Raw genomic sequence first — 17,796 nt, 5'->3', positions numbered from 1 at the left:
ATATATATATGTGTGTGTATATATATATATATATATATATATATATATATGCACATATATTTTTTTCACATCCAACAGATGTCCCAAATCACCTCAGTTAAAACAGCAGCTACGGGACTTCCCTGGTGGCGCAGTGGTTAAGAATCCTCCTGCCAATGCAGGGGACACGGGTCAAGCCCTGGTCCCGGAAGATCCCACATGCTGCGGAGCAACTAAGCCCGTGCGCCACAAATACTGAGCCTGCGCTCTAGAGCCCTTGAGCCACAACTGCTGAGCCCGCGCACCTAGAGCCCGTGCTCCACAACAAGAGATGCCACCGCTCGCTGCAACTAGAGAAAAGCCCGCGGGCAGCAACGAAGACTCAACGCGGACAAAAATAAATAAAATAAAATAAATAAATTTATATATATTAAAAAAAAACCAGTAGCTATGGTTGGAAGATCCCCCAGTACAGAGCAGTTTCCCATCTAGAATTCCCCTGGAAGACCACATTACCATCTCTGTTCTCTTAAGCCTTTACGGGACATGACTAAAGTCAATCATGCCTGGAAGCCTGCCAGCTCTGTCTTATCTATGGAGTTTCAAGCCTGCCCTAGGGATGGAGCCTTAAGCAGTCACCTTTCTAGACTGATAGAGTACTTGGCTTTTAAAATTGGATTTCCCTCTTTAGGTAATGATATGGATATCGAAGAGAGGAAGAGTACTGACGTATACGATTTATACACACACACTCACAAATGGATTGAGGGATTGATAGAGGAACGGACAGATGTGTGAAATAAAACGTTAACTGTAGAATCTAGGTGACAAGTACTTGGGTGTTCACCGTACAATTCTTTCAAGGTGTCTTCTGTATGTTTGGAAATTTTCATAACAAAATGTTGGGAAAAAATATTTTTTTCCTAGGAATAAGAAAAATGTTCATGGCCTTAGGTTTAAAAATTGTTAAAGGACATTTTTTTCCCCAAACGTGCATTTTTATAACAACCTTATAATGCTGCCAGAAGATTTTATGGCTTCGTTTATTTTATTGAGTATTGTTAACTTTGTACTCTCACCTCGAGGCAACCAGGGCAACAAGAATACATGCATAATTCGAAATAATAAAACCTGATGCAAGAAACGAAATGCAGGAACTTCTTTAGTGAGTACAAAGTGGATATATTTTGTGATTATTATCCTTGTTCATTTGTTCCTGAGAGAAAAAAAGGTACGTAGTAGTATGGGGGGAAGGGGAGGGAGAGCGACAGGCAATTGTCTGCTACATTTTGTCCACTGGGGTCATGGACACTTTATTACATGAAAACATGTAAAACAGCGTGGACCAGCTTGTTTGGCTGAAAACAATGAAGTTCAAGGTTTTGAGTTCAAGTCCAGCTGATCCAACTGAATTTGTCCTGAGGAAAAACTCAAATCTATGACTGAGGACTGTTTGAGGCCTAGCAACTTTACACTGTGGGACCACTGACCACAACAAGGACTAGAAGACAGAATAAACTGACCATCTTCTTTATTCACAAATATGTGATGAATGCAGATGCACTCTGCTAAGTGCTGTGGGGAATGCAAAGACAGCTGGATACCCCGCCTCATTCAGAGGTGCTCACAATCTAAGCAAGAAAATGGGACCTATACATAATAAGGATAATAAATAATTAATACAACTCATATTTATATAGCACTTTCAGTTTATATTTCTCATATATTTACTCACTTAGAAAGAAAGCCTACTGCAAAAATTTGAATCATACCATTATTTGTAATAGCAAAATTCTGGAAATACTCTAAAGGTCCTCAAATAAAACAATGATTAAATAAATCCTAATATATGTATTCAATGAAATATTATCCAGTCCTTAAAATTGACAGTATACACATACATATACTGATATATAAAAATGTTTCCTATATTTGGTAAGCAAAAGGAGTAAATTACAATGGAATATATATAGAAAATTCCATTTTTAATAAAAAGAAAATTACATATATATACATACACACAAATCACACACACATACACACATATACACATAAATAGTGAAGTGCCTGAGCTGGCTCATACTGACTCATGAGACAATTAAATAGTTTGGAATTTTTTTTTTTTTTTTTTGGCTGCATTGGGTCTGTGTTGCTGCACACGGGCTTTCTCCAGTTGCAGCGAGCGGGGGCTGCTCTTCATTACGGTGCGCAGGCTTCTCATTGTGGTGGCTTCTCTTGTTGCAGAGCACAGGCTCTAGGGACACGGGCTTTAGTAGTTGCAGCATGCGGGCTCAGTAGCTGTGGTACGCAGGCCCTAGAGCACGCGGGCTCAGTAGCTGTGGCTCGCAGGCTCTAGAGCACAGGCTCAGTAGTTGTGGTGCATGGGCTTACTTGCTCTGCAGCATGTGGGATCTTCCCGGACCAGGGATTGAACCCCTGTCCCCTGCACTGGCAGGCAGATTCTTAACCACTGTGCCACCAGGGAAGCCCAATAGTTAGGAATTTTGTGAGCCAGTTCTTAAACAACTTCGTAACTTGAAATAGGCCATAATGGAAATATTTAAATCATAGAAATCAGCAAACGCTGCAAATCAGGGCTTCCACCCCTGCCCTGCCACCCCCCAGAGAGTTTACGGTTTACCAGCTTACCACTGTAAAAATATTAGTAAGGATATACAACAAAACATTAAGAATTGTTTTCTTTAGTTAGCTGAATTAGAAATTTAAAATTTTTTTAGTTATACTTATCTGTTTTCTGCCCTTCTGTCGTTTCAACAACAAATTATATTTTACTTGAATAATAAAATCAAGCTCAGAATTTTTAAAGACTAAAACAAACAAACAAGTGAAACACCAGCACATGTTAAGAGCTGAATGAATAAAATGAAGGTTCAGAGGAAAAAGCAATTCTCTGGATGCTGAGGAGGGGCTGTATTTAATGGAAAGCATCTGCAGTCTACTAATGGAAATGAAAGAAGGTCCCAGAAGGAGCTAATCACAGAGGTGGCCCTGAAACCCAGGTGTACCCCCTTGCAATCCACTGTTTTTCCCAACTAATAAAAATCTTAGCACAGAGTTTCACATGTAGTAGGTGTTTAATAAATTTGTGAAAGGCCCTAAGACTTCTGCTATTTGCCACTACTGGTTAAGAAAACTGATAAGAAACACACTCTACTATTCTTCTTGGAATTCTGCAAGACTCATACAATTACTCCAAATGTTTTTTGTTTTGTTTTGTTTTACTTGAGAAGTTGTCTAAATGTAGCCATAAATTAAGTATTTTCATCAAAATCATTCAAGGTAGTTTTTCAGTATTGTGTAGACCAAAGTTTGGCAAACATTTTCTGTATTTACAAAGAGTAAATATTTTAGGCTTTGCAGGCCCTGGTCTCTATTGCAACTACTCAACTCTACCACTGTAGTGCAAAGGCAGCCACAGACTACGCAGAAATGAATGAGCATGGCTGTGTCCCAATAAAACTTTATTTACAAAAACAGGCCATAGGGTGATTTCACCTGTGGGGCATAGTTTGCTGATTCCTAATGTAGGTAATCAGCAGGTTGATCTATTTTTTTCCCCACTTTATCCCATTTTCAAGCACCATAGTGGAAGGAGTTTATTCCTTAGCTGAAACCATGCATGTTGGTGTCAGCGCAAATAATCTGTGGTACCAGAGACCCTCTAAGGTAGTTAATAAAAACACGTTTTCAAAAGAAATACTGATTATGATTTCCTATACGCCACGTTATCTTCCTATGACACACATGCTCTGAGAAGCTACACAAGCACCAAACTGGTTAAAAAGAAAGAAAAGCCACTTGCATAATCTCACTGAGCCTCAATTCTCAACTGTAAAAAAAAGATAATGACAGTTAGCTCACAAGGTTTTACAGTGGATGGAATTAAATACTGTACGTAAAAGCACTTTGCAAGCAACAACAAGAAAACTCTTCAAATATAGGCTATTATTATTTTAAAGTCTTTTGAAAGTTTACTAAAGAGAGAAGTACAATGGTGAATCATTTTGCAATGTTCTATAAAAAATACTAGACTCACAGATATAGAGAACAAACTAGTGGTTACCAGTGGGGAGAGGGAAGGGGGAGGGCCAATATAGGGGTAGGAGATTAAGGGGTACAAACTATTAGGTATAAAATAAGCTATAAGGATATATTGTACAACATGGGCAATATAGCCTATATTTTATAATAACTATAAATGGAGTATAACCTTTAAAATTGTGAATCACTATATATTGTACAACTGTAACTTACATAATATTGTACATCAACTATACTTGAATAAAAAAATTACTAGAACTTCTTAGCTTTTACTTTATAAAGACAGATTTTTATGTACCATTTTTCCTCATTATACCAGTGAAGAAGAATGGGGGAAAATTCCTTGAACTTGTAACTCATTTATATTTACTCCTTCTCCCAGTTAATTAAAAAAATTAACATAACTGTAAAAGAATGATAAATTTTGCTGTTGTTAAGAGGTGCTTTTCCCCACTCTGGTTTTCCAGAATATCTATTATCATTCACAGTAAGATTTTCCTTAAAATAGAAAAAAATAAATTCAAGACATTATTCAATGTTCGTATTGTTCCAACCTAGGCTTAATGAGGAAACAACCCTTCAAATTGCAACTACAGTTTTAAATATAAGACTGACATAAATGAAATATGGTGCTCTCCCAATGCCTCCCTAAAGAAGGAGCGGGGCCTAGTTTGTAGTCTTTAGCCCATAATCATTTCAGTGTAATGTAATGCAGCTGAACTGAGTGAACTCAAAATCATCATCTCACCTAAAAAGAACATGAGTTTGGTTAGTTAGTACCCACCCCAAACTAAACAGAGCTAAATTATCCCAAAACAGTTTTAAAATATTACTAAGTCCAATTGATTAGAAGGGAAGAGAGACTCTCCTTTGTTTGGGGGAAATAATTTTGATCTTTAATGTGAAGCTGATGTCTTAGAGTTAGAGTAGAATCAGTCAGCAGGAAGAACTTGCAGTAAGATATTAAGTCACGCTAATACACAACATCAAGTTGCTTTTCTTTTCATCTGGAAGCTAAGAGGCTTGGAACCACATTTTGCGTATCTCAGCATGGGCCCAATATCTTCTTGAAAGAAATCAGCTGCATTAGAATGAAAGCGCCCTTGTTAACGGAAGCGGGTTGTTTATTCCTTTGTTTTTTATGTTTTATTTTGTTTTTCCCCCCAAAAGACAATGACCCATTCAGAATTTTCTGGAAATAGGTCTCTTTATGGTATTGAAACTTTATTTATAGTTGAGAAGTTATCTCTCCAAAGCACCAAACTTTTTCTTTCTTTAATAAAGTTAAAATATTTTTACTGTAAAAACTGAAACATGTAGAAAAGTATAATAAAGGAGCAAATGATGCACTTTTCTATATTTTTCAGGAGAAAATGAAGATCACTCATAACTCCATCATCCAGAAATTACCACTCTTGCGTCTCTGGCCTTTCCACCTCTTCCAATTCTTCTACCACCTACATCTAAAGTTCAGTATTATAAATTTGTTTCTAATCCAGATAGAAACCCTTTGTTTTGCTTTTCCTACAGAGATGAAAGATATCAAAACAATACATTTAAAACTCTCTTCATGGTCCTTAGATAAGCCAAACTCTACTTCATTACCAGGAATTTTTCTACTTGCTTTGTGTTAATACAATTTAATTTCCAGAAATGTCACAGAAATGTCTGGAACAGAAATGTTCCAGAAATGTCACAGAAATGTTTCTTAACACCCAGCAAGTGTTGGGGTCTTCATGGCACTTGTGTTCCAACTTCATTGACTGCGTTTAGAAGTTAGGCAGGGCCCCGAAGACATTTCTACAACCCCGTATGTTCCACATCCGAGAGAAAAGAATGATGCGTGGGTTTCTAGAGCCATGTATGAGAATTACGTAAGTTAATATTTGTAACACGCCAGAACAGTTCCTGGCACACTCCACGTGTTTGATCACTTTAAATTCAATCAGCTGTATACACCTCTACTCTAACGGCCATTTAGAACCCACTTCCTGAGGCCCCGTCACGACACAAACTCATCCTGCCAGATCCCACCTGATCTCAGGGAAAGCATGTCTTTTATGAGGTCGAAGTGTATAAACCTGACCTTTCTGTTCCTCAAATTCAGTTGACTATCAGCAATTTCCTACGCTCGCCCCTAACAGGAAGGCGGTACGCCCCGGCTCGATTCCCACTCTCCCAGGTTCCTGTCGCATTCCTGTGACAGCGACGGTGGAGCTGAGGAGCCGAGCGGGCCGGCCTGGGCCCGGTCCGCGACTCCGGCCACCTGTCCCCTCCCCCGGGAGGCCCGACCCCGCCGCCGGGGGTCCCGCACGCACCTGAAGAGTGGCCCGAGCTGTAGCAGGTGCAGCAGCAGCACGAGCGGCCGGTCGCGGCTGAAGTCGCGGTGCACGAAGAGGAGCGTGAGCTGCACAAGGGCGCAGGGCAGCAGTGAGAAGAGCAGCGTCAGCGCCTGCCACATGCCGTCCCCGCCCGAGCGGTAGGTGCTGCTCAGGTACAGCGCCGCCGTCGTCTCGGCCACGAACAGGAACACGGACGCCAGCACCGAGCCCGGGAATTTCATCTCCGCGCGTCAGCGGCGCGCACCGGCGACAGACGCGGTGGCGGTAGCGGTGGTGGTGGCGGCGGCGGCGGCTGCCCCGGGGGCTCCCGGCATGCCCGGCCCCAACTGCTCCCGCGCTTTGCGCTGCCCGCCAAGGGCGCGAGACCCGGGCCCTGGAGCTGGGCCTGGGGTCAAGCAAACCGGCGGGGCTGGGGCGGGGCGCGCGGCCGGGTCGGGCCACGCCCACGCGCACCGTGCGCCGCCCGCGCGCCTCAGTGCCCGCCGCGTCTCTGCGGTGACGATCCGTGGGCAGGCCGCGAACCCGCGCCCAGCTACAGCCCGCGCCGAGCCCCACAGGAGGCGGCGGGCCCCGCCGGCCCCGCGCGCAGCCGCTGGGTCCTAGAGCCCTTTGGTCGGCGCTCGCGTGGGAAACCGTCACATCCCTTCGAAAACCCGCAGCCCATGGGGCCCGGAATCGGGGTCAGGATGCCTTTCCAGCCCAGTCTCTCTTTTCTGGACCTAAATAACGCCTAATTCCTCAAAGGACCAGCGTTTCCGGTCACTTAAAAATAAGCAGACCACACAGATGCTTTTCAAAGTACAAGTGTATTATCACGCACCCAGGATGTACCTTTTCACTGGGCCAAGTCTGAAGCATTGCTTCCAGGGTGAAAGAGCATCTGTGATAATCCCTAAGAGCCAACGCTTTCTTTCGCAGAAAAACTGCCTTCAAAATATATTCCTCTATAACTGATTAAATCAGCCAGGCGAAGACCAGGACCTAATAAGGAAATGGTTTTCTAGCCCACGCCATATCTCCCTCTACTTGCTGCTGTGTGCCAGCCCCAGGACTAACACAGTTCCTTTTCATTTATTGGAGCTGTGACAATCTTCTGGACATCAGGATGGGGTCAGCCCACCCTTGTCGCTCAGAGCTTGAGCAGTCACTAAACCTCTCTACAACTCGGGTTCTAACTGTTCCATAAGAAACTGCACTTGAATAATTGCAAGATCCCTTTCCCTGCTGAAATTAGGTGATTTCATCCATCTTCAGGCATCTCTGGCATTTTTCTATTTAGGAATATGATGGCAACACAAATAAAATGTGAAGATTCAGTAGGAATCAAGACAAAAATTGTAGAGAGAGAGAACATGAAGGGCTGTTTTTCTTCATTCTTCTGTGGCATGGGAAAATCTATTTATAAGAGTTAAGGGGAGGTATTCAGCTCACAGCTAAGTGCCAGGCCCATTCTCTAAAAGGATTACTAATATCTATTTATAGAACCCAGCAGGTCATCATGTCCTGGATCAAGATACACACACTGTCACAAGAACAGAATAGGCAGCAACACTCCACAGAGTATTCGTGTACTATTTTATTTGACACTTTCTTAAGTGTTAAAGGAAAAATTAATCTGTAGCTTAAAATTATTAGAGCACACTCAATATTTAGCATTAGATTTTATTTTTAAGGCAAAGGATTATCACAGGTTTTATATTATTAAGTAAACTGTCCATAAATATGCGGGGGGCAATAAGCCAATAAATAACATTGCTTGAAACACTACAGAGTCCAGTTTATGGTGTATTATTTTCTACAGTACAAAACAAATACAGAAAACACATTTGGAAAGATCACAGTGCTCAGAACATTGTAACAGCAGTTTTAAAGACAGTGAGGTGCATCTCTAAGCTTCTGACTCAACCCTGCTTCCAAAGAGATTTCACTATACCATGCACTGACTGTGAGCAAGTCCCCCACCTAAGGGGAGGCAACATCAACTGACTGTAGCACTTCCCCTTCCAGGAACAACCAATAACAAAAAATCTGATGAGCATTGGCAAGTTGATCCTTTTCAGTCTGCACACCAGCTAACTTGCCCCAGTGACTATGTCTTTATGTATTATCGTTTGCCATTTTGTTCTTGAGAATAATGTATACATTCAAGCGTATGATTGCTAGTTTCCCTGTCAAATACCTAAATGGATTTTGACTAAAGATCAACTGGATGTCACGTATTGCATTATACTTTCTTGCTTGGACTGAAATACCCATTATTTTCTTAAAATATTATATACACAATAATAGACAGCTAGAAAGTGTTTTTTTGCTATAATAATACATAATACACCAGAATATGAGAATTTGGTTTTATTATAAAATACAGTACTACAACATTTTGTGATATGGCAAAATATCTGACAGAATGTTCTGCTCTAAATTTAGATCTAACTGCTACAGATATGTCTTTGAAAGCGCTTCAAAGTACCCCTAAAGAAATATAATAATTAGCAATAGGTCGTAGAACCTGTTTTTGGCAAAAAAGGCATTTTTGAAGAAGCCTCTCATTTTGTGTGCAAGACTTTAAACATTTTAGTTATATACAACACATAACTGGTGTGGGATTTAATGCTATTGGAAATTAGAATTTTAAAGTCATGATAACTAATGTGTATTATTTGGTGTATTTTAAAATAAATTTATGTTTTTAACTGCATTTGTGCTGAGGCAAATGTAAAGAGTACAATTTTATTAATAATACGAATTTATTGAGCAGTTCTTCAAAATTCAATAGTACTTTAGATAATAGTATATATTCGTTCCTAAATACAGTTAGGAATAAGCAGTTATATTCTATGGACAGATTATTCTTTTGCATCCCCCCCCCCCCCAAATAATTAAGGAATTACACTAGTTTACTAGTGAATGTGAAATGTATCATTAGAGAGGTGAGCTTTTTTTTTCTCCAATGATACAATCATATTTCTGTAAGTATTGTGAATTGTGCAGAAAAATCTTTTTGGTGAAGTAAATTCTATTCACTTGGGAAATGCACATTCCAAAACTAGCACGTGGTGTTTGACTATTCCCCAGTATATGGCTTTGCTAAATGATTTCCCCTAATAATTGGATTCTACAAAATCCATTTTAAAAATTTGTGTTAATTTAGCGCCATTAAATCCATGAGATTAAAATTCAGACTTCTTTTCCAAGTAGAGCTCCCCCAGATGTTCAAAGTTGGGAAGGCTGTTACCTGTTTAGGGAATGGACTACCCTTCCTAATCAGACAGATTCTAAAGCCAAACTTTTGTACTTAGAACGTTCCACTCCTACTTCTGGAAAGTCTATATGAAACTCATGGTATAATTTGCGTTTTCAAGAGCGAAGGGATTCTACTGCTGCTAGAGTCTTCAGAAGACATCTCTAATATTGAAATACTAAAGTGCTAAAAAACAGAGACAAAACAGATCATTTAAATCAATCTTATTTAAATACATCCACATATAAGCATTACTACAGTCAACATGGACCAAATTCAGCGACAGAAGTTGTTTAACTGGTAATTGCCACTTCAGTACAGATCGTAAAACAAAACTTACAGGGGCAGCGTCAGAGGTCCCACTAAAACAAAGGCAAAAAGATCATTTACTAAAGATTGACAGTTGTTAAGTATAGTGTATATCTTCTTCAAACTGATTGCTGTCACAACTACTTTACACACTTTACAATAACAGTACACACTAAAGCATGTAAATTAACACCACACACAAAATATTTTTTTAAAAAGCATTAGCAGGAACGGTATTACTCTACTTATGAAACTGTATTCTGTGTTTACACATACACACATTCAGATGTTTCTCCCCTCATCTTTGTAGAGTTCTCATCATTTCTGAAAGAATGAGAGGAAGGTGTGTATTTGGGTACTTTCTGAAAATCTGGTCCACGTACAAGACATTACAGCCATCTGCTGGTTTCAATTTAGTAGGTGGTTCTAGATCAAGAAGACATATCTTGGCTCTCGGGTGATTCTGAATACAAAGAATAAGTAGAGATAGGCTCTGAAAAGAGTGGAGGAGGGGAAGACAGTTTTCCTTACGCAGAGACACTTGTGGCAATTTCCAGAATTCTTGTCCCCAAAAGTGTAGTAAAGAATGACCTCAGGTTTTTGTGAGGGCAAGATAATTAATAGGGATAAATACTCAGGGACAGAACCATTGTTTTGGTATCTTTCATGGGCCTGGCGGGGTGGGCGGGGGGAGGCAAGGGGTGTTAGAACACCTCGGTAGGAAAAAAAAATATTATAAGCATACCATAAATGTACCATGCCAGACTAACCATGTTGTTATAGTGGTAGCTGGGTAACAGTCACACTCAGGAGGTGGAACCTTACAGACACAGAACTCAACTTCCAATAGGTTCCTTTACCCAAGAGAGTTTTCTCAGAGTCTGTGCTATGTTAGCACACCATGTAAATCTCCAAAAGGGGGTACAAGAATAGAACTTTCCTACCTTATTTCATCACCGAATCTATTTTTCCACAGGGCAGCTCTTGATCCTAGTGTCCTGCACTTGGGGAAACACCGCAGTACTCAAGTAACATGTAGCGTTTGGTTTCCATTTTCTCTTGTAACAACAAAAATACACATACGCTGTAGGAGGACCTTCTCAATACTGTGAAACAGCAGACGGACACTAGCCCTGCTGTCCAATGCAACAGCCAACCCACATGTGGCTCTTGAGCACTTGAAGTGTGGCTAGTCCGATTGGAGATGTGTAGTAAGTGTAAAATACACACCAGATTTTGAAGAGTCAGTACCAAAAACTGTCAAATATCTCATTAATAACTTTATATTGATTACATGTTGAAATGATAATATTTTGGATAGACTGAGTTAAATCAACTACATCATTAAAGTTAATTTCACTTTTTTTGCACTTTTAATGTGGCTGCTAGAAAATTTTAAAACTACATATGTGGCTCACATTGGCGGCTCTATTTGTGAAAGTCACATCTGTTCTCTTCTACAAGATGGCTACTAACGGCTTTAACCTGGCAGCAGAAGTTTTAATGAAAATGAATGCTTAAGATAGACAACTCGAAGTATAACTAGAGCCCTCATTAATTACCTGGTAATTTATTAGAGAGCAGTTAACACACAATGAAGAGCCACTCATTAATGTTTACGCTTGCATATATCTGTTCATTCAGATACATCTCCGAGCTAAATGTGGGGTTTTATTTCATATGTGATTCTGACTCTAAGTCAGTCTCTCTCCCTCCCTCTCTCTCTCTTTCACACACACACAGACACACACACAAACTATTTCCTATAGGGACAAAAACAAAAAACCCAAACAGGAAACAAACAGGAAGTCCTTGCAAACTGTGTTTTCAGAGTCTTTGGCAGTCAAGGCTCGTGTATCTTTTTCCCTCTCTCCCTCTCCTTCCTGGATATTGTGTGTGGAGGAGAAAGGCAAGGAAAGAAAGGGTCATCTGCTCTTTTAATCATGCTATTCACCAACCCCCACCCCGGGCAAAGAATAAAAATATGGATGATTTGGTTTTCATTTTAAATTATTTTTTCAAATTCAGTTCAGGGGGGTAATGGGTACACAAACGCAAAAGAGGTGCAGGAAATTCTGCAGATAAGGGACTTTGCCATTTGTGGAGAAGTCCACGTGGAAATGACAAGGTTCAGTACTTTGAGAAAATAAAAACAAATATATTTTCCACCCCAAAGGCCTCATCCATCAGGCCTCAATTCATTACCACTTGCAATTAAAGAAACAAGGAGAGAGAGGGCACCCTCCCCCAGTATGAGATTTATGATAATGCAGGAGGCCCAGATATTTAATGTAGCATGAACTTTGTTTTTTTTTATTTTCCCCACAGCAGTACAAATAAAATGACCAGGTTTCTTTATGGAGGAGAAGCAGGATAAACGCAGCCGTTGTTCTCCTCTCGTGAACAGCTGCACCCCGGCTAGCCTGTCTTGGACCTGTGATGTGACTGCAGAATGGGTCCAACTCCTTCCGCTGCTGACCTTGAGATCGGCCCTTCCACCCAGAGGGGAGTCCAGCCTTCCTGAGCCTGGAGCTCTTAGCTACCAACTGACGTGGATGGAAGAGATAAGGAGAAAGCCTGCCCTCCAGGTGACAGGAGGTCACATGATTAAGCAGACACAGGAAAAAAAAAAATCAGAACCTACTATTTAAGAGGAGAAGGAGAACAAGAAGTTGCTGAATCAGGGGTGGTTTGGGATTAGTGGTCCCAGGAAGCAATAAAACCCATGACTAAGATGACTGGTTTTTAGCAGCAATGAACGTGCCTCCACAACTCACGCTGAGATGCTGGGCTGAGGCAAGCTTTCCTCCACCCACCCCCTTGTCTGCCTTCTCATTTGCTTTCCTTGCCAAGTTTATGCCAAAATCACCCGGCCTTGGCGAATATGAGGCTTCGTCATTTCTCTATCGATTTGGGACAGTGTTTCCTTCCAGGTCCCCAAAGGAAGGCCTTATATGCCGTGGAGAGTATATTTCTATTGCTCTATGTCATGCAGTTCTGAGGCCTGAATGAAAGTGCAGACCAAACTCAACCCCAAATTACTTTATTTCCCAGTTCATGTTTTCTCTGCAGACCTAGCCTGCAGCTCCTTTTCTCAAGTTACTGGCACTGTAATCCTTTGTTTCCAGCGAGCAAAGTAAATATTTCCATTAAAAGGAGCTCCTCAGTGAACCAGCCTATTCATTTGTACTCAGCCCCAGTGAATCAGAACTTTCTGAGGCACAAATGCTATAGTCAGGATTGGTTCTAGAATATAAAGAACATACTTTGTCTTTACCCATCAAGTGATCCAGACTCCAAGCTCTGCATCCAGACAGGGAGATTCCATTTGGCTGAAATGCTTACTTGAAGTCATAATTGAGCATGGTTTTGTATGCACGTAATAGGTACTTAAAATATAGCTTCCCTTTTAAACATATAAAGGACCTGCCTATTATAAAACTCTCTTATATCCATTTTATCACTGACTACCCTGTGAGGTGGAGAGGGTGATGATGGTGATTATAGCTGCCCATGGAGGTCACCGAGCAAAGATTTGAGATTTCCAAAACAGGGCTCTTTGCATTACTAATGTTTTTTCTTTTAATCATGTGTTCCCTGAACATGGCTATAAATCACAAACTTACATTTGTTGCGTTGAAATTATTGAGATTTGCTCTCTACAGAAATTGAAACAATTTGAACAGTGTCTTGATTAAAATCTTAAGTGTGTCAAAGAAAGTTAAAGATACAAATTGCCATGGAAAAGTTCCAGTTTAGCACAGGCCAAGAAAATGACTCTGTTTCTCAGAGTTATCAGAAAGTGAATACAATTATCTTAATAGGGTAGTCAATTACCTAAAGAAGCACAGGGGAATATATGCTCTCAAACCTCTGTTCTCAGTTACCAGGTTACAAATGGAATAAAAAAGTAAAATCTGATGACTGAAATGGGATTAGGCAAAATAAAGATACATGGCAGGGGGTACATGAAAGAGAAGGTACATAATTGTGTTAATGAAACAAAATACACGGAGTTGTAATATTTTCCAAAACTTCCTGTTCTCCAAGTATAAGGCAGTCTCCCCCATTGTTGAGAGATTCTTTCAATCTATCCTCAAATTTCCACTGTTACCTTCAGGTTTATAATTGTTCGCATCACATATAGTAAATAACATTAAAGTTATACTAGTGGTGGTGAAAATCCCCTCATAGCCTTCAAGAGGCAACACACTTCAGCGCTATTCAAAAAAGAATATTACATTGAAGGGAACAGCTTGGTTAATTAAACAAGAAGTGACATGCCACACTTTTCTACAGCAACACTAAAGGGTCTTTTTCCCATTTCTTGGGAAAACAAGATAGAAGAAGACCTACCCAAAGTTGTAATTCTACTCTCTCAGGAAAATAAAAACGTTCAACATGTTTAAGTGCTAAACAAGCTTACCCTTGTTTCTAATTTACTGAGGTGTCAATTCATAAAGATACAAACATGGCCTTTTCTTGGATTTGACAAAACGGTTGTCTTTTCACAACGATTAGCACAACAACATCCTAACTGTGAGACTTTGGATCAATTACGTAAATCACCTTGAAGTGTTGCTGGACGATGAAAAAAGCATGCGTTCTATATAAAGCCCTGTATATTGAATGCTTATTACCGTCAGCCTATAGGGGTCAGATGAAATGAATTTAAATCCAGATTGTGGAAAGCAGCTACCACTCTCATTTCAAAAGGAGACTACTTTGTAGAAGGCATTTTGTCTTAAGGCTTTCTGAGAGGTCCTTGACCATTCATGAAAGAACTTGTAGAACCCAACTTTGGGAGTCACCTGAAAGCTGCTATTTATGTGGTATTGCCCCAATCTGAGTATGTTCAAAGATGAACAATTGAGGCCAATTTTATATACTTATATCTGAGGATGTGAAAATGAAACAATGAGCTACAAACGTGCATGCTTTTCAAAACCACTTTGTCCTAGTTTGTTCTGATGAGTGCAAACATAAAGAAAGTCAGAAAATATCCAGACAGTTCTTACCTTTCTTCAGCCCCAGATTCTTTGAGAATCTTGTGAATGCTAGAGATCCTCTTCCCAGAAAAAAGAGCGTGCGCGCGCGTGCACACACACACACACATTTTTAGGCAACAAAATATTCCCCAACTCCTCCCAAAGTTCATCTACGAATCAAGAAGTTAGGAACTACTGAACTGAATAAGCGCTCAGGTATCTATCTATCTATCTATATATCTAGACACGTATCTAGATATATATACATCCTGATGTAAACCTAAGCACTTAATGATACATATTCTACATCTATCACGTATATCCAAATATTTAATGACTATTTAAATAATTGTTAAATCTTATACAGTATGCAATTTCCTCCTCACTCTGATATATGTAATTGACACTGACCAAATTCTAGAAAATGGATAAACTCATGTTCTGAGTATTGAAGTGACAGATGCTCCCACAATGTTCTGGAAACCACTATTTACTTGAAGTAGTTTTACAGCTTCTATGTGTTTATGGCAGGGCTGAATTTAATATGACAACTTGGCTCACTGGGTACTGTAGACAAATTCTAGTGGAGCCTGTGTCTTGGAGGGTAAGGTGATCAGCCAGGGAGTTCACGCATCTCTTAATCTTACAGTATAAAATTGAGCAGTGTTCTTTTCATAATCACTGGTCCCTTTCTAGGCCACTGGGTGCCTGTCCCAGGGGACACAGTATTCCATCCAAGGCAGAAATGACCCACCTTCGTAGTGGTTACCCTGATCTTTGAGATGAGTGATTTTTTCCACGAGTATATTTTACAGTTCAGCTAATAGCTTCATAGGGATTACATAAGCATTTAAAAAATTACTAACAATAGACAGTACACAGCTTATGCTTCAAATTGAGAAAAACACTTGACAGTATAACACTTGCTACAGTATTTGCTAGCCTGTGAATTTTGCTATTCTAATTGAGCTTTCGGAAAGAAAAAGGAACCCAGGAAGAGAGACGCTCTAAGACCTAAGGGAACTTGGAATTTGGGGGTTTAAACTAAGTTATGATATGATCTCTTTAAAGTGCCCAGGGTAATGCTAAAAAATAGATTCATATGCAAATTTCTCCATTCATTAAAAATCTTGAATTTCAATAAGTAAAGGCAAAGGACAACCAAGAGTTTCCCTTTTTGTCCTTCGGCAACCTGACACGCCCCTCCTAGCAGTTTTAGCTGGGCAATTACTTTAGTTTTCTGATTGTCTTTATTTCTGAATTTAGGGGTGGAGGGCACCCACAAATGGTCAAATTCTCTCTCCAATTGCAAAGGTATTTTTGGCATTTCATTGCCATAGTCCACATTTCAATTTTGTTTTCTATCCCGCAAGTGAAAGACAGATGATTTCTCTTTCCCTTTTTCCTCTGATCTCTGGTCTCACATCTATTCCCTCAACTATTCCATCTCCAGGGGTTTTAGAAGAGTTGTGGTGTCTTTATGTTTGCAGGTTCTCACACTGTTCTCCCTTCAATCAGGTATCATGCTGCCTTCACCTGCTTGCTCCCTCCCTTCCTTCCGACAGCCATGTTAAGGCTCATGGTTGTGATACCATTGAATGTGGCTTATGTGGAAACTGCCTCAGGTAGTAGGCTCAGGAAATCTCAGGAACCTTCTGCAGGGCCACGGTGGACACGGAGCCTTCTAAACAAAGACGCTGAAGAGAGGGAACTCAGCCTGGTTGGGCTGCAGCAGATCGATCAGAAAGCACACCGTCCCGGAGAAGCCTTCATACAAGCTGTATATACTTTCAAGGACCCGGGAACCAGCCTTGAATTCCTCGGTAAATAAAAATTCAGCAAACCTAAGAGAAGGAGAAAATATGAACAGTTTTCACATGAGTGTTTCCATATTATTGGCCCTGGGTTGCTTCTTCCTCCTCTCCGCTAAGTTCAAGTTTTAGCATCATTCTCTTTCCAGACGTGTATAATACCTGAAGGAAGCCTTCTTCCCTGTTAAAAAACGGAGAAGCCATTATGCCATTGTGTATGTTTCACAACAGATCATGCTGCCAAGTAAATTCAACTATTTTCAGCATTTGCAAAGCAAAGCAGTTTCTGAGGATTTCATTCCTTCTGTCATCCGATAATTAAAAGTAAAAAAGACAGATAAATAGCCATACTTTTATTTACCTTGAATAGAAGCAAGCTGATATAGGCCTCTGCCTTTAAAAAAAGTAAATATGCTGTGTTTCTGCAGGCATATTTTTTCTGAGCTAGGTTTCATTTATATGTGATACAGAGCAGAGACTGAAAATAAATGGGCAAGATTTTATACAATCTGTGCTTTGGGCAAACAAAAGAATAAGATGAATGGGAAAAGGCAAGCAACACTTTATAATCATGACATCAAACAGCAAACTCAGCTACAAGATAGATTATTTTTAGGACACCTGCCTTAAAAATAAATCACTGACCTCTAAATTCTCTATGAGAGATCTTTTTTTCTTTTACCTGTATTTGCCACAAAGCCTATTCAAATCATTTATAATGAGTAACATTTTTAGTAGCTTACAGGTTTTAAAGTGCTGTCACCTCTTTACAGACTTGCTCTACCCATTCCCATCAACAACAAAAATAATCACTAATTCAGAGGCTAGAGCTCACAGGTTGAAAAGGCCTGACAGCTGATTCTGTCGTAAATTTAGATTATTGCTACTACATAGGGGGTCCTATGAAGAGTAATTACTTGTTTGATCTTTTTAGGGCTCTTAGAATTGACGCTAGCTTAAAATAAATCAGCAGGAAACATACTGCAATTCTGTCTGGGACAATTTTTCTCTCAACTGTTTTCCTGAATATGCAACAATTTTTAATGGAAGTCAAAATTTTAAAC

General features: G+C 40.0%; 2 protein-coding genes across 2 annotated transcripts in view; both read right to left on the bottom strand.

The window, feature by feature from the left end:
• The window catches only part of XK (X-linked Kx blood group antigen, Kell and VPS13A binding protein), a 60,604-nt gene extending 45,563 nt beyond the window's left edge, over nt 1-15,041 (bottom strand). Inside the window, exon 1 of the mRNA XM_007184054.2 lies at nt 6,360-15,041. Coding sequence (XP_007184116.2) covers nt 6,360-6,604 — 245 coding nt within the window. The 5' untranslated portion in view covers nt 6,605-15,041. The remainder of the gene's footprint in view (nt 1-6,359) is intronic.
• Nucleotides 15,039-17,796, bottom strand: part of LANCL3 (LanC like family member 3) — a 73,082-nt gene continuing 70,324 nt past the window's right edge. Inside the window, exon 5 of the mRNA XM_057538346.1 lies at nt 15,039-16,765. Within this exon, the coding sequence (XP_057394329.1) occupies nt 16,606-16,765 (160 nt within the window). The 3' untranslated portion in view covers nt 15,039-16,605. The remainder of the gene's footprint in view (nt 16,766-17,796) is intronic.

Source organism: Balaenoptera acutorostrata, chromosome X (genome assembly GCF_949987535.1).
Source record: "Balaenoptera acutorostrata chromosome X, mBalAcu1.1, whole genome shotgun sequence".
NCBI lineage: Eukaryota > Metazoa > Chordata > Mammalia > Artiodactyla > Balaenopteridae > Balaenoptera > Balaenoptera acutorostrata.
The sequence above is the reverse complement of the archived record's forward strand: the minus strand, read 5'-3'. Positions and strand labels throughout refer to the sequence as shown.